At 50.6% G+C, this 24,976-nt stretch overlaps 1 protein-coding gene across 1 annotated transcript in view; it reads left to right on the top strand.

The window, feature by feature from the left end:
• Window positions 1-447: 447 nt before the first annotated feature.
• Window positions 448-24,976, top strand: part of LOC131814640 (uncharacterized) — a 29,547-nt gene continuing 5,018 nt past the window's right edge. Inside the window, exons 1-9 of the mRNA XM_059146185.1 lie at window positions 448-474; window positions 850-1,105; window positions 4,968-5,131; window positions 9,686-9,765; window positions 10,563-10,686; window positions 13,302-13,428; window positions 15,324-15,382; window positions 19,311-19,419; window positions 23,930-24,133. Coding sequence (XP_059002168.1) covers window positions 448-474; window positions 850-1,105; window positions 4,968-5,131; window positions 9,686-9,765; window positions 10,563-10,686; window positions 13,302-13,428; window positions 15,324-15,382; window positions 19,311-19,419; window positions 23,930-24,133 — 1,150 coding nt within the window. The remainder of the gene's footprint in view (window positions 475-849; window positions 1,106-4,967; window positions 5,132-9,685; window positions 9,766-10,562; window positions 10,687-13,301; window positions 13,429-15,323; window positions 15,383-19,310; window positions 19,420-23,929; window positions 24,134-24,976) is intronic.

Raw genomic sequence — 24,976 nt, forward strand, 5'->3', positions numbered from 1 at the left:
GGTCGAAGCCCTGGGTTGGTTAAAAAGAAAACATGGAAATGGATTTAGGAGCTTTGCGGAGTAGGAAAAAAAACCAAATTGTGCGGTTACACAAGTATTGCTCATTACCCTTGACAGATGCAGAAGACCTCAGAAAAAACAACTGACCTATTTACCAGGTGCCTCCGTTGTATTGTAGGAGCACTGACTGTGATCCCACAACTGTGCCTAATAAGAAGTACTGTTACTATCCCCGCTAAACCAAAGAAGAGATTGAGGCCCAGAGAGATGAAGTAAGCAGCCCAGCAGAGGGTCACCCCTCTGCTGAGGGGTAGGCTGATGAACCCAGACCGACTGGCTCTAGAGGCTGTGCCATCCCAAAGGCAACCTCAAAATTATTCAGACAGTGTGTGAAGCCCCTAATAGCCTTCCTGTCACCTGCCACAGACCAGAAGGGAAAACGCGATCATGGAAGTGTTGCCATTGGAAGGACAGGTGGAGCTTGGCGCTATTTTTATATGCTTAGAATTATCTTTGAAATTATATTTTGAATTAAAAAAAGTTTAATGCATGGGGAGGCACCAATGGGTTAACAGGTGGTTGGCTCTGAAGCACTGGATTCGGGAAAGGGGCTGCTCTGAGTTTTCTAATTTCGCCGTAGTGATAATGCGTTATGTATTCTGGTGTGATCTGGAAATATTAAAAGACATAATTGGAAGATGAGCCGTCGCTGATTGGCTCTTCCCGGTCAACTGGGCGCATTTATATAACTGCGGTGCGGGGGCGTGACTGGCTCTGCCAAAGCGGGGGCGCGGGGAAAGGCTCGCCCGGCCCTCCGCCCCGCCCCCCGCCCCTTCTGGCCCCGCCCAGTCCCCGGCTGCCCGGAAAGCCCGGAGCTCCGACCACATTGCGCGGCCGGGACTCTGGCCCCGCGCGCCAGCCCAGGCCCCCCGCGGCGCTACGCGGTTCCCAGAGGACAGAGCCCACGTTCCGGGGACCCGAAGCGGCGGGGCGGAGCGGAGGGGCGCCGGGCGGGCGCACCGGGGGCACTGGACCGGAGCTGCGGGCGCGGGGCTGCGGCCCGGGCGGGCGGGCGACATGCAACAGGACAGCGGCCAGGCTGCGGGTCAGTGGCTGAACTTGCGCCCCTTTGCGTCGCGCGCGCCCCCCTGCCCGGGAGTGCGGAGGTCGTCCCCGGGACGGGGTGGGCGCGCTCCGGTGCAGCCAGCCCCACGGCTCGGGTGCCCACGTCGGTCAGGCCCAGACCCTAGAACGTGACCCTGCCTGTGCCCCGCCGGCTCCTCTCCCCGCGCGTCCCTGGGCACAGGTGTCCGCCCGGACTTCCCGCCGCCTAGATGCGGCGCTGTCCGCGGCCACCAGTGCTAAAGTGGGTGCGGCCCGGGCTCCAGAGCTGGCCTGCTATCCGGGCCGTCGCACAGGGTCCCGGGAGCTGCTTGGGGCACACGGGCGCGCGCAGTCAGTGGATGGTGTTGAGAACAGTTGCATCGTGGGGTCCTCCCCCGGCCGTGCTCCAGCTCTGGTTCAGCGAACCTGTGTTCACCTGTCCCACGTAATGCCCTCTGCGACCTGGGGGCTGGCGCTGTCACATCTCCACAGTGAGAAACCCAAGGCTTTCAGTAACCTGATCTCGGCCCCTCCGGTCATTAGGGCATAACTAGGAATGGAACCCAGTTCTGTGGGCGCCAAAGAGTCTCGCCGAGCGCGCAGATGCTGGAAAGGTTCGGGTCTTTGTCCAGAGCCTTCCCTTTAGAAGAAAATCCCGTTTCCTAACCCCATAGGACAATTAAGTGAAAATGGTTTAATTTGCTCCTGGCTAATGTGTTTCTGGCACTGGAGGGCAAGTGGCATTGGAGCCTAAAGTTGAACCCAGAAGGTATTCTCACGTTCCAAAGCAGAATTTGACTTAGAATAAGAGCAGTTCTTGGCTATTGCCTGCTTGCTGGGTGCCAGGCCCAGTAACAACCACCTCAGTCTTCGGTGGCCCCTTCCCATCTTACAGGCGGGGAAAATGAGGCACTAAGCCATGACATGGCCGGTAGGTGGCAGAGCTGGACATTCCAGCAGATTTATGGGCGTGACCACTGTACTGTGCCGCCAGGGGGAGCCAGGGCTCCGGGTAGGCACAGCCTATCTCTGGATGGGAGATCGTTAGAACATCATCGAGCATTGTTGGCTTCCGTTTACTCATAATCAAAAAGAGAGCAATCACCATGGCTTTTGTCCAGGGAACTAAGACTCATATTAACCAAGAGCTCTGTGTACTCTGTGATGTTGTCCACTGCTGTTTCTGCAGCCTCTGCCTGGGGACTGGCACTCTGTCCGTCCCTGGTACTTAGGTCTGTCCCCCAGATGAATAAATCATGGTAGGGTTGACTCCCAAATGGGCTCTTCTGTTGCCCCCTGTGCTGGATCTTTGGAAAGAGGCCAAGGCAGGGGAGTTTTGGGACTGGGCCCAGCGAGGTGATGGTGTCTGAAGTCAGGCTGTACTGAATGGAAGAGGATTATTGCTTGTTGGCAAGGTGGCTAGGGAGGTGGTAAAGGTAGGCATCCATCTGCCCTTACTCTGCTGTGGACATTCAGAAAGGTCACTGACTTCCCTGAACTTCCTTGTCCACCTGTGGATGTCACCATGGTGATGAGCCATGCTCAAGATTAAACAGCATAATACACATGCAGGGTCTATTGCCCATCCATGTTGACTCTACCTCTCAGTGTCCTTTATATCAGTTGGAGGAATGTGGGGCTGGAGGAGCATGAAGATCCAGCCTCCTGGAGCCTCAAATGCCAGACCAGGGCACCTGGACTTCATGCCGAAGTCAAGGGAGAGTCATAGAGGGATGTGAGCAGAGAGGGAGGTGGTGGGACTGTCATCTCTGGGCTCAGAGGAAGGTATCTCTGGGAGGAAGGTGAGTCTTACACTGTTGGCAGGTATAAGATGTGTCCGGCTCCATGGAAGGGAATGTGCCAGCCACGGTCTATCTGGTCTACCTGGACGACACTTGCACTTTGACCCAGCAATCCCGTTCCTAGAGAGCCCACCACATGAACGTGATGCCCTGTGTGCAGAGACCAGGGACAACCTGGATTTTCTACCAGGGGCTGCTAAATGCACCATGGCCTGTCCACGCTGCAAATACGATGCAGCCTTCTCCAAAAATGTGGCGGCTCTAAATGGCCAGCAGAAGGAGCTCCAAAGCATAGTTTGCATAGAAGCAAATTAAGTTCAGTGCAACTAGTTTGCCATTGTGCCGGGGGATGAAGTGTTTGTAAATTCGCAGACTAGCTCCAGAAGGGCTTGTGATGTGCCCCCTAACAGTGCCCCCAGAGAGGGACCTGGGTGCTTCAGGATGGGAGAGGGGTGAGCTAGCTCTAGCTTTTACCATTACCCCATAGGTACCCCCCTTTGAATTCTACACCATACTCATGAGTTATGACTTAAAAATACCATCTAAAACAAAAACAAAACAAAAAAGAACAGTGAATGGATTACAAGGCCTTGACCATGTGGCTACAGAAATGAGGACAGGCCAGGAAAGTTCTAGAACTCTGGGTTTGGTCATCACCATTTGCCACATTTCCTCTTCCTTGGAAGCTGAGAGGGAAGTCAGTGATTCCTTCCTGCCTTTCCTCTCTTGGATGAGTTAATACCTGGAACAGTTTGGCAGGGGGCATTTCCTGCATCAGAGCTTGTTAAATAAGACAAGATACTAAAGGGGTCACACCTGAGGACATACCTTGAGAGCTGTAACATTCCCCTCAACATGGGGAGCCACAACAGGTGGGGGAGAACAGACTACTGGGCTGGCAGCCAGGAGACCCGGGTTCCAGACTCCACTTAGCCATTCCTACCTGGGTTTTTCTGGATGATTACTCTGCTTCCCAGTACCTCGGCTTCCCCATCTCCACACAGGCCCGCATGTGTGCAAAGGCTAGAGAAAACACAGTCGCGCACTTGTGCACCTACTAGACCCTGTCCCTACCTCCCTCCAATCTGTAAAATGGGATCAGAGGATAACTTGGCCACAGTCTACATTCCCAAGGGATAGATTTCTGCTAATGCATCAGTTTAAAATGCCCCCCAAATAAAAGACTACTAAGGGCCTGTGCATTTTTACAAGTTTTAGTCTAATCCTCACCCCCCAGAACATCAGCTCCAGTAGAACCAGATTTCTGCCTGTTGTGTGCACTCATGTCTGCATACCCAGCACACAGCAGGCATCCTGTTGATCAGTACCTGTTGTGGGATAGACCTCTCCACACACCTTCATGAGGCAGGTATGAATTCTGCCTCAACATGCGCAGCAGGAACTACAGTCCTTATGGGTGAAGTGAGTTGCTAATGATGTGAAGCTCATCCCTGGGAGCTGGGGACTGAACACAGAGGCTCTGGCTCCAGAGTCCATGCTTTTAACAATGGTTAAATGGTTAAAATGTTAAATTGCAACAGATGGTGGATTTGGGATATTTGGTTTTATAAATGATTTTTTTTACATTTAACCATTTTTCTTTATTTTTAAAGATTTTTTAAAAATGTGAGTGAGAAGAGAGAAAGCGTGAGAGAGAAAGAGAGAGATCACAAGCAGGAGGAGGGGTAGAGGGAGAAGCAGGCTAACCGATGAGCAGGGAGATGCTGGGCTTGATCCCAGGACCCTGGGATGATGACCTGAGCTGAAGGCAGAAGCTTAACCAACTGAGCCACCCAGGCATCCCCATTTAACCATCTTTAAATGCTTAAATGGCTTACCAGGCTATGACCCCTCACTGGAGCCTGCCTTGTTTCTGTGTGTGTAGCTGCTGTTTGTGACCCAGAAAAGTGACCGCCAACTTTGGTTTCCAGAGTTGGCTGTCACTTGTGAGCATCTGAAAATGCACATGTCGCATTACAGAGCGCCTGTGCCAGACGGACTTAGGGGGTGGCGGTGATTTTGATACCTCCGATCTTACGGGGCCATTTCTTCCTGTTTCAGCTCCTGCAAAACCCCTTCTCCCACCTCCAGATGAGACAGGTGGCCTGCCCCCAGGATGCTCTGTGATCCGCACCCACTGCCGGGATCCCTCGTCTCTGCCCATGCAGTGCGTTGTGCTGGCCAACCGGGGTAACCCAAAGGAACAGGACACAAGGGAGCCAAAGGCAAGTGCTATACCCAGGCCAGGCACGGAGGGTTCATGTTACGAACCAGCATTGTTACGACCTTCATGCTTAACATCTCCCGTGTTCTGAGCTCTGGGCAGGGAACTCCTGTGGCTTGTCTCTGAATGCTCTCAACGCTTGGAGGTTGGTATTTTTACCTCTTCTTTTCACTGAGGATGGAATTAAGGCACAGAGAAGTCAAGGAACTTGCCCAGAGTCACACAGTAAATGGCATGGCAGGATTTAAGCTCTGAGTGTCTGGCCCCTGAGCCTCGCCACTGCAGGAAACTCAGCGTCACTGGTGAACATTCTGGGGTGAGCAGTTCCCACGTGGAGATATCCCAATCCAGGCTGAAGTCTAAGTAGTGGTCGCCTACCAAAGGGTCTGCTCCATAAAAGGTGCACAATGATTTCTTTTTCTTTTTCCCTTATTATTGTAATAGTTCAAGTAAGAGATGACCAGGTCTGCTTAGAAACACAAAAATAAAACAGCCCTCTGTATGCATTAGTATGAGTCTCAGCTTCACATAACAGAAAACTCCCCCAAGTCATAGTGATTTAGACAACATCGAAAGTTGTTTCTTTCTCATGTAAATGACATATAGAGGAAGGTGGCCTGGGGCACAGTGGAGGCATCACCACCAGCAAAAGCCCAGATTCTGTCCATCTCACTGCTCTACTCTCCTCAGCATGTTGCCTCATAGTCCAAGGTGGCTGCTTGAACACCAGCCCTCATGTCTGCCTCCAGCCAGAAAGGGGGAGATAGAGGCAAAAAAGATGCCTTCCTCTTATGAAGGTGTGCCAGAAGTTGCATACCATACTTTACTTTGCCCTTATTGGTCAGAACTTAGTTACATGGCCCCACCTGGCTGCAAGGAAGGCTGAGAAATACTGATTCCAGGTGGCCATGTACCCAGCTAAAAATCAGGGCTCAATTCTTAATTAAAAAGGGTAGAATGGATACTGGGGAGATGAGTGGCCATGTCTGCCAGAGCCACAGAGAGATGTGTGAGGAGCCTAACTCAGGTTTGGCTCCCCTTAAGCCAAAGCTAAATTCCAATCATGGTGGCACTTTCTTGTGTATATCTTCCTCATGTGACCATCACAAGCCAGCCCCACTTTCTCGGTGGAGGTGCACTCAGAAAGGTCTACGACTTTCCAGAGGCAACAGGCACAGAAGGCAGTAGAACAGGATTAGAACACAGGAGGGCTGACTTCAGTCACAGTACCAGACACTCCATGGGCTTCCTGGGCCCTGGCACCTGTCCTAGCCTATAGAACCCTTACAGCCAGCAAGGGGAGAACTGACATCTCCATGCACTGAGGAGGACACCAGGGCCCAGAGAGGTTAGGTAATGTCCTCAAAGTTCCACAGCCAGTCTGCGGAGACGTTGGGATTCACATCTGGTCTGTTTTACTCCTGGACTACCACCCTCCATTCCAACACAGAATCATCAATTATCTTTGAGGCTTCTAGTCTACAAAGCTGGTTAAAGCTGAGATGAGCAATTAGGCTAGGAGGTGTCACTGGTGTCTAATAGCCTTTCATTTAAAGGAAAGAAAGAAAGAAAGAAAGAAAGAAAGAAAGAAAGAAAGAAAGAAAGAACTGCTTTTGCAGTGTTGATTTATTTCAGAAACAAATGAACTAGAATTCTGATTTAAAAGAACCATGCTGTCTAAAGTCAGGGACCCAAGTTTTAACAGTTTAACCTTTCTCATGGTGTCTAGAACCATGTAATGCAGGTACCATCTTGCAATAATCACATTCACTGTTCAGATGCAGCGGTGGGCTGGGGAGGGGGCTAGGGCTGCCAGCCCTTTAGCTAAACACCTACTGTCCTCTTGCAAATAGCCAGTCCCCAAAATTTGCTGGGGAGTTGACTGTAAAATGCACAGAAGTCGAGAGTCTTTTCTTAAGCATTTCTGAGCTTTGGTCTGGTTCCCAAAGGAAGGATATGAAAAGTTGCATAAACTAAACTATTTTTCTCTTTGATGCTCAGTCTCCTTGTAGAATCCTGTTCATGATCATGTCCTTGAGGTCTTCCCTCCCAGGCAAGGAGAAGACACACGTGCAGAGTCCCTGCTAGGTGCCTGGTGCTGTTCTAGCCTTTTACAAACATGAGTTCATCACCCCTGTGCTGCCTTTTGCATCATAGGTAGGACCTACAGGGGTAAGGACAGCTCTCAGACTGAAGGTGGGTCAGAGCTGGGGTAGGGGGTGAGGGGGTGGGAGCCATGTCTGTCACTCTGGCCCCTTGTACCTCCCACTCCACCCTGCTGACTACCAGAGGAGCTTTTCTTTGTAAAAGAAAATTCTGTCTATTAAACCAAATATCCAAAATTCACCATCTGTTGCAATTTGAATATGAAAGGTCTGTGCTGGTCAAGAATCCTCTCAGAAGGGATGTCCCCCCTTCAGTCTCTGCTTTGCTGAAAGTGGGCTTTTTGCTCCACTTTCCACCACCCTGTTTTTTTTTTCACTCTTGTCTTGCTCACCGTGTTCTGTGCTGCCTTCTTCTTTTTAATGGATGTCCTCAAGTGCGTGGGAAAGTTCTCCATGCAGTAGCAGCCTGTGCTAATGACCAGCTCACTGCGTACATGGCTCTATTTAGGGCCAAGTCAATTAAGGGCGAATTCTGTGTGAGAAATGGAGGAAGAACAAAAGGCTGCAGAGAGACTTATCCCAAGCGCCTCTGTCTCCATGACTATAGTTTGTGGGCAAACTAAGAAAACACTCTGGAAAGATTATCTTGCAATAAAGAAGCTGAAACAAAGGGCCAAGGATGGCCATGCAATGATTAACAAGCACCTTTATTTTGATTTTTGATTTATAGAACAAGGTGATAGAGAAGTACAATAAAACACATGGGAATATTTCCTCTAATCAGAAACAAATGACTTCGCCTCTGTGCTACAGCAGAGTTGCTGAGCAGGGAGGGAGAAGGGGTAGCTCTGTCTGTGAGGCAGGGCAGAGGTGACCTGGCCCACATCCCACCTGACCCCAGGCAGCTTTGGGGTCTCCCTCAGGAGATAATGCTTTAACAGAAGCCATGGCATGCTCCCGGCTCTCGGCTTGGCACAGCCCCTCAGCGGCCAATCACACCATCTTCCTGAGTGTCTTCCCGTGGCATGGGATGATGATAATCTTTGCTTTCACTGGAGAATGTGAGATTCACATTCAGGAACACGCGTGTTGGGAAGTCCTTGGTGAACTCCACTGTAATGGGGGTGGTTCCCAAAAGTGTTCATTATGGGAAATCACAGGTGACCTCAGGCCCTGAGAGCTGTCCAGGGTCCCGAACAAATTGTCTTTCACTTTCAGACTCCAGGGATCAGCATAGACCCCACTATCAGAAGGGAGCCAGGGAGAGTGTCATTATTGTGCACCTACTGTATGCCTGGCAGCTTGCTAGGTGCTCTGCAGCACCATCTCATTACACACGTTTGCTACCCTGGCTCTATGCCTCTTCCTGGCCTGAGCTCGGCCCTCCTGCTCCTTAAGCCCCTTGATGCTAACTGCTGCCCAGGCTGAAATGGGTATGTCGGCGGGGGAAGCGTTGAACAGAAATGCTGGGACAGTTGAAACAGAGGTTTACAAGGACACATTCTCAGTTCTCTCTTCGATTCTGGGCACATGTGTGTGTTTGGTTTGGGAAACTTGGAATCCAAGCCCTGAGAGCAAGGACACCCAGTCTGTCACTCTGTAACCACTATCTCTTGTAATGAATGGTTGCAATTATTTATATATAAGTCAGCCTCCGTGGCTGGGCTGTGAGCTGCTTGAGGGCAAGACCTGGGTCCTCTTCAGCCATCTAGACTCTGAGCAGGCACAGAGCCCTGACGATAGCAAGGATCAGTCACTGCCCAGGGATCCAACACACACAATGAATGGAAGAGTAAGTCTGCCACTTGGGTCTCTCTCCCAAGACTGACTTCAATCTTAGAAGCCTGCACCGAGTGAGCACTTCCTGGGTGCCTGGTCCTGTTTTAAGAACTATGCATATATTAGGACATTTAGTCTTTACCACAGCCCACAGGTAAAGGCTATCCTAATCTCCATTTTACACATGGGGAAACTGAGGCACGGGGATGTTCCTTACATCAACAGGGTCAAACAGCAGGTAAGTGGCAGAGTTGAGATGTGAACTGGGCTGGGCTTCAGTTAAGCTCTGCTGTTAACCTTTGGCCCCTGCCCATCCCCCTCCCCAGTGCTGAGGTTTGTCCCTCCCACCTCCTTCTACCACCTGGAAACTAGTTACCTAAACCTTGGGTTGCTTTCTTGATCTCACCTGATGAACATTCCACAGCTTGGATGAGAAGGGACATCGTCCGGACTCCTGCACCTGCTGGGAACTGGGGCAGGGATTCGCATCTCTATGCCTTGGTCTCCTTGTGTTCCAGGGGCTCATCTCTACTCTGCGGAGTTGCTAGGGGGTGGGTGAGAGGACACAGACACTGAGAGGAGACTTTAGTGTCCTGCCATTATTGTTGTAAGTTGTGATTGGAATCTGCTAAATGGTCTCAAGATTTCCCTCTCTGCTATTTCTGTTTCAGAAAAGGAAAGGGGGCTGGCCCAAAGGCAAGAAAAGGAAACCCGCAAGGGATATTTCTGTTCCCCGTGCTCCTGTGACAGGGTAAGGATGGGGCAGCCTACCTGACAGGGTGCTAAGACAGTGGCCATGTGTGGAGGGCCTGGCCATGACCATCTTAGCCTTGATCTGTTTTCCACCGGGGCCCTTACACCACAGAGAGGGGGTGTGGGTTGTTAGTTCTTTAAGCTGTAATAACATTCTGATGCTCAAAAGGAGAAGACAGAAGAGCTGTGTGTAGGTCACAGACCAGAAGGTGGTGTGTTTGGGACCAGCAGGTCTGGTTTCCCTTCCGGGCTTACAGATATGGGTGCTCTGGGCTCAAGATGCCCTTCCCAGTGCCCGGGAACCTTGTCCCCTGTCATCCTGGCATCTTGGGCTGCAGAAAACAGGTCCCATGACAATCACTCCCCACTGATTTTCAGGTCACCCTGCTGTTCTGGAAGTTCCTGCTCTTTTCCCTTTATCCTCATGTTTTTCAGAGTGAAGGCCTTCTTTTCCATCTCCTGTAACCCTGTGGACAGGTGGCATTATGTATGTCCATTCCACAGAGGGAGAAACTGAGGCTCAGACTTGAGCCTCTTGGCATGTCTCATGCCCATTCCTTGGGGAGCCTTCTCTGGCTCCTCTGTCTTGCATGAGTCTCTGGATAAACCAGCCATTTGAGTATTTCTCCTTCTTGAATTGACCTCCATTCACTGGTTATATTGAAAACATGGGCAAAGCCATTATTTATTTTTATGACAACCAGGAATTGGACATCGCTCCCCTAGGCCCGCTGCCCCTCCCCACCCCCTGCAGCCAGTCGCTCAGAGCCCCTGTTTGTTCCACTCCTGGCACAGGTACGTGATCTTCCTAAAAGAGCAGAGGAGTCAGCTAAGGGCCAAGCATCCAGATCTGCCTTTTACAGAAATCACAAAGATGTTGGCGGCTCAGTGGGCTCAGCTGTCTCAAGAGAAAAAGCAAGTAAGTCCTTTTCTGCATAGAACAAAGAGGAAGCAGCCCCCTCTGCCAACAGCCTTTATCTGGGGTTGTTCTCCCAGCCCATCTCTTCACACTGGAGCCATAGGGAACCTTCTGGAAACCAGGCATGTGGTGCCTCTCAGCCCACCCCTTAAAAGCAATTGCTGGTCCTCCCTGTTTTTGGCTCCCACCATTTAGCAAACTGGGTTAAGCAGAACGACTAAGCCATGAATCATGGTTGAGTTGTCCAATAAGTTTAGGAAATAGTGCGCTAAGTCATGTGAGATAGGTTTTTCCCTCTGCAGAATGTTTTGGGAGCCCTTGATATGATTCTGTTCACTTAGAAAGTATTTCAGCAGAGGCCCATGCTCTTGTGGAGGGAGGCATGGAGGGAGAGAGAGAGGAAAGCACTTCAGGGCCATGAAAGTCTTCGAGGCTTAGCTCTAGGATGAGACATTTCTCAAACTAATTCTACATAGAACCCCTTTTCCGGTGAGCACCTGTAGCCTCCCATGGAAGTATGTTCTGGGGGTCACAGAGGAGGAAACAACAACCTGTGGGGTACAGCCAAAGCCCTTTTAGCAGGACATATGTGTCTGCTGTCAATTTCTGCCATCCCTTTTCTATACTTGACAACCACACTGGTCAAGCCATGCCTGCCCCAACGTCACCTCCTCCGAGAAGTCCTCCCAAACCCCTCTAAGGGGTCTGACCCCAATGCCTATTCTTCTCCCAGAACAGCCTCTTGCCTTCAGAGTGTCATTTCTCTGAGTCAAATGCAATGATCCTGAGATGAACTTCTTTAAACCTCTTCAGTCTCAACTTGTCTTGGCCACAGAAAACCTGTAGTTGAAGTTAACTATCACAGAGAAGTCCTTATTAGGGGTGGGGGTGGCCATATCAACCCTCGTCTTACAACTCAGCTTTAAAACCACTTGGAAAATAGATCCAGTGGCCAGACACTGGACGACCCCTAGCCATCCTGGATAGGGCAGACCCCTGACTGTGGCCAAGAGCTAGAGAATGGGTCGCAGAGGAGGGAAGAGAAGGCGGGACTCTACTGAGCATCTCTGATTCTGGTTCTGGCTTATGCCTCAGAGAAGCCACTCCTTCCAGGGGTGCAGGAGAGGTCAAGAGGGTTGAGCCAATGGAAACATCAGGAGTGGGGAGGAATTGTCCCCACCACACACATTCTAACACATCAAACCAATCAAAACAAAACTATTGCCTTTACACTTGGGTGAAGATGGTTAGGGTAGGTCCCCACCTGTTACAATGACTTAAACCCCTAACATTCCAGTCTGAACGGCTGATTTGTTATGCAAATTAGCAGAGTAATGGCAAAGACTAGCGCATGTCTGGTGGGACAGCCAGAGTCAGAGTCTCTGATCCAAGGTTTTAGGGGGTCTCTGAACTATTTTCATGATCTCAGAAATCCTTCACCCTCTCCCTGTACCAGCTGCCAAGCTTGGAAATCCTCCAAAGCCTAGTTTTAAGAAACTCTGCCTTACACCATTGTCAGCTGTCCCCTTGGTGGGACTCAGGTCCCTACAAGAACGGGACTGGGGCTGTGTGCCACCTGACAGGTGGAAAGAAGGTCTAGAAGCCTGAGGAAAGAGGCCATCTGGAGGACTGTCTACTCCACACTTTAGAAGGACCAACTAGCATATCAATGCTTCAAAATAATTTTAACTTAATAACATGATTATTTATTTAAATTACCAAGTGCCTAAAGTAAATAACCACTGTGAGTATTCATTACCAGACAAGTGTTCTTAGGGGAAACTTTAGCCCCTCACATTGCTCACACTGTCCCCCTGTGTCCCTGGGTTGCACCAGCCTGGTGTGGCTGGAGATCAGTCAAAGTCCCTGCCTTCAGGGGCTCACAGTCAAGAGGGTCAGGACCCCTGAGGCGGTGGCATCCAATCTAGGGTGAGGGTTGCCCAGGACACAGGTCTGTACCTGAGACTGCCGAGTTCCAGGAGGTTCCTGGTGTGGTAGCGCCCAGCCCAGCCTGGGGGCATCAGAAAAAGATTCTTGAGAACGTAAATAAATGTTCTATGATGGATCTTGTAGGATAAGTGTGATTTGGCCAGAGCAGGAAAGGTGAGATGGGTGTTTCTCATGAAGGGAAAACAGTAGCCAAAGGGGGTAGCTTGGGTCTGGCTCTGATTTGTCTCTTTATCACCGGTACCCAGCCCAGCACGCTGCACAGGGTAAAGCACTGATTTTGGCGGGGGGGGGGGGGGGGGGGATGAGTGATGATTGAATAGAAATGGCATGCCCATCAAGAGGGACCTGATAGTGCCACCCTTCTCTGCAGTCACCAGATCACACATGGCAGAACGGCGAAAGCCTGGGAATGGGGGAGGGGCAGATTCCAGTTGACTGGAAGAAAACCTTCTGTAGGGCCAAACAAACGTTCCTCAGACAAGGAATGAACTGACTGATAGGTAGTGAGGGCCCCATCCCAGGGATGTGCAAGCAGAAGCTGGGTAGTAGTTTCTTGAGAACTTTCTAGAGAACTCAAAGCAAATTGGAGGAGGAACCCCCCCCTGCCCCCTGCCACACTCCCAGATGAGGAGAATCTGAGAATCACCACCACGCTCCTTCTTCAGAGGTATGTTTATGAGGCAGATGAAGACAAGCAACGCTACATACGTGAGCTGCAGGCCTACCAGAGCTCCCAGGCGTGCAGAGCCTTCCTGCGGAGGCAAGCGGCCCAAGAGGCACAGGCACTGTTGGGTGAGTGGGGCCTGGGCAGGCGGGGGCGGGGGGGGGCGGGGCTGGAGCTAGTGCTCCCTGACCCTGAGAGGGATGTTTGACAGCAGGAGGTGTGTTTGGAAAGCCTGGGAGTTAGCCTTAGCCTCACCCAGTGTTCACACCAGTCACCTCCTATTTAAAAGCTGCACCCTTGTATCTTTTGGGTATGAATCCTTTGTCCTATAGAGGGACTGTGGTGGTCCCTGGCCAGAAAGACACCCTGCTCTGTCTTTCTTCCCGTCCTCCATTCACCGCCAGCCTCCCCCACCAATGCTTCCTGGCATCACCATCCACAAAAAAAAAAAAAAAAAAAAAAAACACTCACGCCAAAATCCTTGCCTTGGGATCCAGCTCTGGGGGTCCCAGCTGAAGGAAGAGAGGAGAGCTCCATTTATTGAACGTCTACTCACCACGCCTTCACCACGGAGGGCACCTCCCATTCTTTGTCTCTTCCCGCTCCCTGGCAGTCATCACAAGCCCCTGGTGGCACCAGTCTCCTCCTGGCGGTGTGTGCCCACAGGGCAGAGCCTCACCAGCAGGGATCCGGGAGCTCAGATCCAGGAAAGTGGGCTTTTCATTGACCGTCCCTGGGCAGTGTTTTTCCCTGCACTCTCTGTGCTGGGGGCTGGGCAGCATCCCCAGGGCTCCCCCCACCCTCCCCGCCCCTCCTCCAGAGCCCATCTGTCCCCGGCACTGCTGCTTCCTGCTCCCACCTGAGCTCTCTCCTTAATGGTTAGGGTGCGGGCTCTCCAGACCAAGTGCCTGGTTCAAATCCCAGCTCTGCCTTGTGCTGGTTCTGACTTAGCTCTCTGTGCCTCAGTGTCCTCGTATGAAAACTGGACCATAGTGGGTCCCTCTGGGCAGGGCTTGGTGCAGAGCAGAGGACTAAATCATAGGGAGCATGGTGCTTGGTATCCAGCACATGGCAAGAGTTCAGTGAGCATTCACACTGGGTATCCCCCACTTTTTGCTCAGCAGCAAAGCCTCCCCACCCCAGCTTCATCCAGAGCGGGGATTAGCAAACCCATCTAATGGTTAGACCGTAAATATTTTACATTTTGTGGGCCATGTGGTCCCTGTCACCGCTGCTCAACTCTGTGATTGAAGCAGGAAAGCAGCCATAAATGGGATGTGTGGTGTGCCGATAAAACTTTATTTACAAAAACAAGCAGAAACTCAAATTAGTCCATGGGCCTCTCCACTCTGGTGCATTGAATATACTGGGTTTCTACCTCACATTTGTTTTTAATCAAGCCCCTGCAGATAAAAAACCATCAATCTGCAAACCACTGATCTAGCCCGTAACTATTAGCAGACAACCTGCTGAGCTCAGTGAGACCTCCGGTCCTCATCGTGAATATCCCAGCTAAGAAAACTGTACCCTGGGACCTTTGGCCAACGGTCCACTGAGGGCAGCTGTCATTTCCTGCTGGTGTTTTCTTCCCTAAAGATGCCGCTTGTCAGATTTAGCAGAGAACACTTCATGCTACTTACTTCCAACAGAGCATTGTTTTTAAAAAAACAAGTTGTGTTACTGCCGGAGGCAAAACATGGCAATCGTTTAAAGCTTAGCCTATAAAAATCTATTAATTACAACAAAGAATTTTTTCAACATCACCTAGAATCTGCCATGCTAATCAGAAGAAGGAACTCTTCATTTTTTCCTGGTTTCTGGCTCATCGTTCGTACGGGTCAGTGTGGTGGGTTTTAGGGGCACTCAGAACTCAGTGGGAACTGAGCGGCTGAAGCCAAACACTGGTTCTCCAGAAGAAGCCTAGAGTCATTTCTCAGCCTCAGGAAAGCGCTCCCAACCCTCAAGGTGATCACCGCCCCCCTCCCCAGATGCTTTCTAACTGATGCCACCTGTCTTCCATCAGGACCAGGCACACCAGGAAACAGATTGGAGAGGGAGGACCTTCCATTCTCACCACTTAATGTAAGTATTTGTTTTCAGGGGTGGAGGGTGGGTCGTGGTTTTGAAACTTCATCTCACTGGGCATGGGAGACTGAAAAATGTTCATCCTCCAGAGATCTAGGTCCCAAACCCTGGGACCCACGAATATTACCTTACAGGCAACGTGGTGGCTCTTTGGGGATGTGATGAAATGAGGGCATCAGATAGCCATAGGGGGCCCTATAAGAGGGAGACAGAAGAAAAGTTCACATGACCACAGCAGATGAGGCACAAGAGATGTGGCCACGGGCCTAGGGATGCCATCAGCCACTGGAAGATGCTGGAAGGGGCCAGAAGGGGCCAGGAACAAGTTCTCCCCCAGAGCCTCCAGAGGAAGCTTGCTCCTTCATTCCGCCCCATCCTCCCCACCCCCACTCCAGGCTGCTTGTGGATTTCTGGTCTCCAGGACTGTGGCGGGAAGGGTTCTATCCCTCAACATCACCAGGCGTGGTGACAGATGACAGCAGCTGCAGGAGACTGATCTGTCTGGGTGCTGGATTTTCTGTGTTGCTGGAGTGTGGCTCCTGTGTCCGTCTCTCGCAAAGCCTTTTACTTCTGTGTTCCTGGCGCACGTAGGCTCTGAGCCCAGCTCTGTGGAGGCAGTAAAGTGTGCCGGTCCCTTGTCTGCTGGCCTGGGGAGGCTGGCAAGCACAAGATAGATCATTCCAGGAATTGGCTGTAGTGGAGACAGGCCGGTGCTGGAGCCCCTGAGTCTGTCTGGCTGTGTTACTCACTGGGCAGACGATGCTGACTCCCCCTAATGAGGAGTCATAAGAATACATGGAAAATTCCAGAAGGCATGCTGGATAGGAGAGGAACAGATGGAAGTGAAGCTGAGGTTGCTCTAGGCAGAGGAGACAGGATGGGCAGAGAACCAGGGTAGGGAGGCCATGTCGGGGGTCCACGGCAGAGAGGGCCGTTCAGGCTGCCTGGAACAGACAGTGAGCACATGAGGACAAGGACAGGGCGGCTGTGCCTAGAGTCACCGGACCATATAAGCTGCAATGCAATTGGTAGGTGTTCCCTTCAAGCTTTAACTGACAAAGAAGTATCTATTTCACTAACAAATGAGGAATAACCGAAAATGAATTTTAAGGGGCAGCTAGATATGTTGACAATGAAATTTTCTGGAAGGTGACACAGGAAACTCTCCCCGAGGGGGAGTGAAAATGAGTTGGGGGTACTTTTACTTTACACTTTTTTTTTTCTTTTATTACTTTAAGCATGCATTCATCATAACTTAAGTTATAACATAAGTTGTTTTAAGTACACCTTTTATCATGACGATAAAACGATCTGAGGGCTTAGAGTGCCAAAGACTTCTTGAATCTGTCATCTGCCTGAAAGGTTGGCCCCTTGGGGCCCAGGCCAGGTGGAAGCCCCTCACCCATCCTCTGCCCTGTGCAGCCAGCTGCTCCTTCACCAACCCAGGCCCCCCTACCGGGAGGCTGCACCAGGCCCCACCAACTACATGTCACGCGGGCCATGACCATGGCGTCCATCTCCCCTTCCAGTCTCCTCTGCCTTCCACATGCCCAGCTGTCCTGGAGGGCTGCCAGGTGCTAGTCCAGAGCTGCACCCTTTCTTCCGCACCCACCCCATGACCTCAGACAAGCCCCCGCTGTCCTCACAACAAGCAGCTCAGAGCACGACTGTGAACGGATCCGAGCCAGCGGCTCTGTGCCTGGTCCACAACATGTACCCAGTGACCCTGGTTGAATTGAAAGTCGAAAATGTGAATTGATTCTAGTAGATGAAGACCTCACACTTCTATTGAGGGCCATATGACTAGTACACAGCACCAGAGATTTTTTTTTTTTAACAGAAACAACTATTTAATTTCAAGATTACACAGTTAGAAGCAATCAAGTAAGGAAAGGCACACAGATCAATGAAACAGAATAGAGCTCAACAATAGACATCTATTAATATATGAACTGATTTTTGACAAATGTGTAAATGGCCATTTAATGGAAAAAAATACTTTTAGCAAATAGTGCTGGGACAATTGGATGTGTATTTGCAAAAAGTTTAACTTTGAATCAAAACTTACACCAGCTGAGAAAAATGAAATCCACACAGATCGCAGATCCAAATGCAAAATTTGAAGTTTTTAAACTGTGAGAAGAAGAAATAGGAGAAAATATTTGTGGCTTTAGGTTAAGATTTCTTTTTTATAAATTATTTTATATATTTTTTAAGTGTGCTCTTTATTATTATTATTATTATTATTTTATAAACATATAATGTATTTTTATCCCCAGGGGTACAGGTCTGTGAATCGCCAGGTTTACACACTTCACAGCACTCACCATAGCACATACCCTCCCCAATGTCCATAACTCCACCCCCCTCTCCCAAATCCCCTCCCCCCAGCAACCCTCAGTTTGTTTTATGAGTTAAGAGTCACTTATGGTTTGTCTCCCTCCCAATCCCATCTTGTTTCATTCATTCTTCTCTATCCCCTTAACCCCCCCATGTTGCATCTCCACTTCCTCATATCAGGGAGATCATATGATAGTTGTCTTTCTCCGGTTGACTTATTTCGCTAAGCATGATACCCTCTAGTTCCATCCACATCGTTGCAAATGGCAAGATTTCACTTCTTTTGATGGCTGCATAGTATTCCATCACAGCACCAGAGATTTGCAGGATAGTGGTTCCTGGCTATTTTTTTTTTCAACATTTTTTTTTCTTGAGCACCAAGCAGTTTGTTTTGGCTTGACAGGCCTTCCGAAGCTTGGCTTCAGGTTGCAAGGGAATTGGTGGTGGGGATTATCTGAATGAGGGTGTGGTCCCTTCCCTAATCGTTCCCAGGGTCATCCTGCATTGTCATGATTAAGTGTACGAAAAGGATGTATTTCTGTAAGCAAAGGTAAGAGCACAGATCATTGTATTGGGATGTATGTGAGCTGAGTTTGGACATTGACTGATGTCTCAGCACCAGCCCCAGGCTGGTGGGGCTGGGGGTAGGGGAACCCTTTCTCAGACTTGCTGCACCGCAGACCCCTCTCCCATCTGTCAAGTTCCCTCCTGGCTTGGGGCTTTTCAGCAGCCCTTCCCCAACCCTCCCTCTCTGCAGCTCCCAGGGCCCACCTCCCTCACTGCCCTCTCCTAGCACGGTCGAGAGGTAGTGTGAAGTCTCACAGATGGTGTGCAAGAAATCGCACAACCTCTTCCAGACCGGGGACACATGTCCGGGCTGAATGAGCTCATCTCTGACAAGGGGCAGAAGTCCTAGGAATCGGTGAGCAGCAGGATGTCCTGAGCCTCGTAGCTCCTGGCTGGCCCAGGGTTGGGAGAACATACGAAGTCTTTGTCAGAAAGCATCTCATATGAAAACTTGGGCTTCCGGGAAGGGTTGGGTCCTGCTCACAGGTCCCAGCCCGCCTCTGTGCCCCAAGGCATCCACTGTACCCAGATCCTTTCTAGTGCGTCTTCCAGAAATACCCATGGATACATGCAAGCACCTATGGGTTCATGCACAGATATTTTGATAAAAGGACACATCTTTGTTATTCAGTCATAGAGCTCATTTTGGTTTAAGATTTCAAAGTAAACTCTGCAAGTAGGCAGAACTCAGAGCTGGTCCTCGCTTTTTCAAACAACACCACTGGTCATCAGAACTCCCTGCTGTGTCCCTCCTGGCCCTGTTGCTTGTTCCTTGTTCCTCGCACTTCCTAGAACTCGGTGACAGAGGTCTTGAGATGGTTTGAAATTCTCAGCTGTGCTGGAGAGGCCTCAAACCGGCAAGCGGTTTCCCAGCGGGGAAGGAGTGAGCGGGACAAGCAGGACGACTCAGCTCAGCCAGCATGAAGTGCATAATCCCCTCTGAGCCAAGTTTATGTTCAGAGGCAGCAGGAATGGAATGCGGTGCTTCTGCCCACCTCTGAAACATCTCTGTCCACAGGGGGATGAAAGCAATGACCTGTACTGTAGGACCTGCAGGCAGTTCTTCAGCTCCCTGCATAACAAGAAGGAACACCTGCTGGGAAAACAGCACCTGCAGAACCTCGCAGGTAAGCCGCCCACCCGCCTGCTTTTCACTTGCATTTTAAGAACAGATCTACTCCAACGCTATATCCGCTATATCGAGTGTGCATTTGGGAGGGCGTGGGTCTTCCAGAGAACAGCCTACGGAGTCGCCTCTTCATTTGTTTTATTCATTTTTGGGGGTGTAGTTGACACACGATGTGACAGTAATTTCAGGCATGCAACATAGTGATTCAACAAGTGTCAAAGTTGTGCTCCGCCCCCACCACCCCACCCAGGCGGAGGCGTGACTACCACCTGTCACTATGCAACACTGTTACAGCGTCATTGACTCTGTTCTCTGGGCTGTGCCTGTTATTCCAAAGGTCTTTCTCATCCCATACCTGGAAGCCGATGCCTCCCCCTCCCCTTCGCCTGTTTCCTGCAGCCCCGTCCCCTTGACAACCGTCAGTGTGCTCTCTGTATTTATAGGTCTCATTCTGCTTTTTGCTTGTTTGTTCATTTGGGCTCTTTTTTTTTTTTTTAGATTCCACATATGAGTGAAGTCGTATGGGATTTGTCTTTCTATGGCTGACTTATTTTGCTTAGCATAATAGTCTCCAGGTCCATCCATGTTGTCATAAATGCCGCAAGTATGTGAACACCACACCTTCCATATGCCTTCTCCCATGGGCAGACTCTCGACTGCTTCCATGTCTCGGCTCTTGGAAATAATTCTGTGACAAACAGAGGAATGCGTACATCCTTTTGAAGGAGTGTTTTCATTTTCCTTGGGATAAATACCCAGCAGTGGAATTACTGGGTCATATGGTCATTCTATTTTTAATTTTTTGAGGACCCTCCATACTGTTTCCCAGCGTGGCTGCACCAGTTTGCATTCCTACCCTCCGTGCATCAGGGCCCCTTTTCCTCTGCACCCTCACCAACACCTGTTGTTTCTTGTGTGGTTGGTTTTAGCCATTCTGACAGGTTGGGAGGGGTGGTGCTCCTTATAGTCTGGATTTGCATTTCCCTGGTGCTCCGTGTCTGTTCATGTGTCTGCTAGCTATCTGTAGGTCGTCTTTGGAGAAATTTCTGTTCGGGTCCTCTGCCCATTTTCTTAATCAGGTTGTTGGTTTTTCTGGTGTTGAGCTGCATAAGGTCTTAACCTATTTGGGATATTAACCCCTTACTGGAGAGGTCGTTAGCAAATATCTTCTCCCATTCCCTAGGTTGTCTTTGCTTTATTGATGGTTTCCTTTGCTGTGTGATTGGCCTTTTCACCAACCTCAGGGCCTGGATTTCACATTCTCCCTGCCTGCAGCCTCTGTGGCCAAGTCCCTGAAGGCTCTTTCCCTCCCTTTGCTCCTTGACCGTGATCTTGCTCAGGGTCACCTCCTAGAAGACTACCCCTGCTGGCTGTGTGCAGGGCTGTATACCTCCCACCCCTCCTGTCCTCCCCTGCCTTCTCTCCCTCCATCCTTTCATCTTCTAGCAGCCTCTTGTCCTCAAGGTTGTTTGCTGTCTCCCTCCTGGATATAAGCCCCTTGTGCTTGGGGATGTTTCCCTTTCATCCACACGGTACCTCCCAGGTCTAGAACCTCGCCTCGCACTCACGGTGGGCTCTGCGTGCATTTTTGTTTAGTGGATGAATGCATGAGTCGATGTGTCCAACATACAACCCTTGAGGCTTCCTCCTTCCCAGGCTCTGAGCCATGTACTGGGGACACAGACAGAATGACAGAGCTCCATCCCAAAGAAACCGAAGAGTACGGGTTCATACAACAGTGTTCCATTAAGGTGTCTTGCTTTCAAGTGAAATGAGTCCCACAGCACAGAGGGCCCCTGCATGGATTATACCACTTAGCATCGCAGGTGTGCCCTGGGGCTGGCCAAGATCCCCCAAGAACGAGAACAGCTCTGTCAAGTGCTGTAGCAACGGGTGACCTTTGTTTCTTTTTTTTTTTTTTTTTCACCATTCCTTCATGGGGTTAGAACTAGATCAGACCTAAGCCCCTACTTGGCACCGTGCTTGCTGTGTGGCTGTGGACCAGTTACTGAACCTCTCTGTGCGTCCACTGCATCCTCTGTAAAGGAAAGCTGAAATTGCCCACCGCTTAGCACTCTTCTGAGGACCAACATCAGTGACCCGTGCGGGCCTGACGAGGCCGAGATGATGCCCCCCACCACGATGTCTTCCCGATCACAGACTTGGGAGGGGGCTTCCCTGGGCCTCCTGAGGCTCCATGCAGAGCCGAGGCTGTGTGCAGACCATCCCGTTATTGTTCCCACCACCCCACGACATACACACGCACACGCATTGGTCCGCGCTCTGGGTGGGAAGCGGGGTGAGTCGGGACTTTTCTCTGGCCCTGAGCAGATAGTGAGCCCTGGACAAGGGTGTGCACCAATGGCCCGCAGGCCCACTGGAAGGCTGGGCTGTGAAAGGAAATAAGCCGCTTTCACTCATGTCTCATTGAAGGTGAGTAATGGCAATGAAGATAAAAATGCGTCTCACTTCCTCCTGCTGAGCATAACCCGAGCGAGCGGACGCCTGGAGTTAGGCTGTGTGAATTACCCGCTGGAGAGGGTTAAGGCTCATTTCACCATCTATAAAATCCTGTGCTGGGGGACCGTGAGGTTGTTGCTGCGTGTGGCTGTGATCGATCCGTGTGACTCTCCGACGACCTCTGCAGTTATTTAAAAGGAACCAGACGTGGGCAAACCTCACTCCATCTTCCTTCCAAAGCGCCCACAAATTTTACCTTAATGGCCAGGCTCTTGAGACCTTTTCCGTTTCTGCTTGTATGACTGTGATTTTGTTGGGGAGCAGGGCTTTGGGCAGCGCCGTCTCTGAGTCTCTGAGGCTTGGGTCCTACGGGAAGAGGGGAGCCAGGCTTCACCCAGCTTTGTTAAGCTGGAGCCCCCCAAGGGTTGGTGAGCCCTGAGATCACCTGGCCTCATGCCCCCGCCCCGAAAGAACCTGAGCTGTCCTGTCCCCAACCTCTGCTTCTGCTCCCAGGGGCATAGCCTCAGAGCTCTGTCTTTAGATGGCCTTGTGGAGACAGAGTTCACATACCTTCAAGTTCACCCACTCAAAGTGGTTCTTAGAATATTCAGATACAGTCAGCCATCACTACAATTAAGGTTAGCAAGTTTTCATCGCCCCAAAAAGAAGCTCCATGCCCATTAGCAGCCATCTGCCGCCCCAGGCAAACACTGAGGCGCCTTCTGTCCTCGTAGCTGGGCACAGCTTTTGACATTTGATGTCTTGTTTGCGTGGAGCATCCATCAGGCTTCTCCGCCCCAATGACACCTTTGGGGGGCAGCGCCATAGCCACAAAGGACCTGAGTGCGAATCCCTGCTCCGCCCCTTACTCCCTTCCATGCCCTGAGCAAACCTCCACCTATGGCCTTTGTTTCCACAAATGCAGAATGGAAACAGTTACCGAGGACCTCATGGGGCTGATGTAAGGGCTGGAGGGTCTTGGGGCAGCCTCCCATCCACGCCAACACACGCTGGGTGCCCGTGGCACTATGGGGAGCTTGGCCGAGTGTGTCCTCAGCGCCCTGCCTCCCACGGCCCCTGCCCTGTGACGTCTGCGTGCCCACCCCGCCCCTCCCTCCGCTGGCTGCCTTGTCCCCAATCCACGCATCAGTCTCACACCTGTTCATCCTTCCCGAGACCCTCAGAAAGGCAAGATGGGTGAGGATATGGGGAAATCGTAGTCCCGATTCACTGCTAGGGGGAAACAGCCTCGTGGTTCCTCAGCAGGTTAACTCTCAAGTCACCAAATGACCCAGGAGAGCCACGTCTGGGTGTGGACCCCCAGCCAACTGAAAACATATGTTCACACGACCTCGGGAACATGGATAACAGCGTTATTCATGAGAGCCCCAAAGTGGGAGAGACCCAAACGTCCATCACCGGATGAGTGGATACACAAACCGTGGGTCTGTGCCCTGGAGCAGTGTTCAGTCCTGCAAAGGAATGATGGACTGGTGCACGGCACAGTGTGGGTGAACCTTGGAAACACGGTTAACCGAACAAAACCAGTCACAGAGGACCACCTAGTGTCTGGTCCCAGGGGTATGAAAGGTCCAGAATAGGGAGATCTACAGAGACAGGAAGCAGATTAGTGGTTGTCTGGGGCTGGGGGAGGCGGGAGCATGTGGGGGTGGGGGTGACGGGTGGCTAAAGGCACCAGGTTTCCTTCTGGGGAGATGAACAGGCGCTAAACTTGACCGCGATGATGATTGCACAGCTCTGAATATACTACAAATCACTGAATTCAGCATTTCAAATGGACAAATCGTGAGGCACCTGCGTTAGAGCTTAGCCAAAGACCCCTCCTGCAGGAGGCCCCCCTATTGCCACCTATATGGCCCCAGGCCTGGAGCATTCTGCTTATCTGCTGTTTCCCTGGGGACAGGGACGGGGGTGGGGACGGAGCAGGGTCTGGCTTGCTCGCGTCTGGACACAGGGCCAGACCCAGAGATGCTGCTCATTTTTGTTCGTGGGGCTGACCTTCACCCTGGGATTTCTCTGCTTTTTAGGGAAATTCGAAAAAGATTCCACAGAGTACTTAAAGCACATGGAACTGCCAGAGCAAAAAGAAGGTCAGAATTTGCACAAAGGGGACTTGGAGGAGGAAGCCGTGTGCCCTGATCCACTTCTGCTGGGAGGCCTGATTCCAGGGAAGCCTTTTGCCTCATTTGACTTGTGTTTCTTGCAAGAGTTTATCTTTAAACTTCTGAAAAGTAAGCAGTCTAGTTCAGCACTTTCCTGGTAACTTTGTGATCTTCGGTTTTACGATCCTAGTCAGAATAACCTGCAAGAAGAAATTATGATATTAAGTGGAACAGAAAACAAAATACCATCTAGGAGAATAAACAATAAGTAAAAATCCTAATCAGATGGGAAATCGCCAGGAACATCCGTGGAGCCAAACACAGGTCTAAGAACTGTAGACAAATTACCTCTTTTAATTCTTGTACAAGTACTGTGTGGTTCGTAATAGTATCCCTTTCTTTTTTGAAAAAAAGGGAAGCGGGAGGCACCTGGCTGGCTCAGTTGGAAGAGCATGTGCCTCTTGATCTCACGGTCATGAGTTCGAGCCCCACGTTGGGTATAGAGATTCCAAAAAAAAAAAAGTTAAAATGAGGAAAGCACAGCACAGAGAAGTTAAGTAACTTGCCTGTGGTTGCACAGCTGGTTGATGGCTGAGCTGAATGTAAACCCAGGTCACAGGATTCCCCAACCTGTGTTCTACACAACTTCCCCACAGTCTCAACTATGTGAAATTACACACATGTAAATCCATGTGATTATTAGTGGTGTTTATCTCTAGCGGGCAAGAGGAGGGAATTATGTTTGTCTTTATTCCTTTCTGGGTCTGCGCATTTTCCCCCAATGGACAGAAATGTCCTTCCTGTTATCAGAGAAAGAGAGAACACTGTTAGAAAGGATTTGGGGGATGAACTGCCCATAGTGGGGCATCAGCTGTTGCCCACAGTGGGAGGGGGAGTTCAGTTCAAAGAGAAGGGGAGGTTTTCGATGGTAAAGAACAGAAAAAGATGGCCTTCTTGTACCTTTCCTCCCAG

The sequence above is a fragment of the Mustela lutreola genome, chromosome 1 (genome assembly GCF_030435805.1).
Source record: "Mustela lutreola isolate mMusLut2 chromosome 1, mMusLut2.pri, whole genome shotgun sequence".
Lineage (NCBI taxonomy): Eukaryota > Metazoa > Chordata > Mammalia > Carnivora > Mustelidae > Mustela > Mustela lutreola.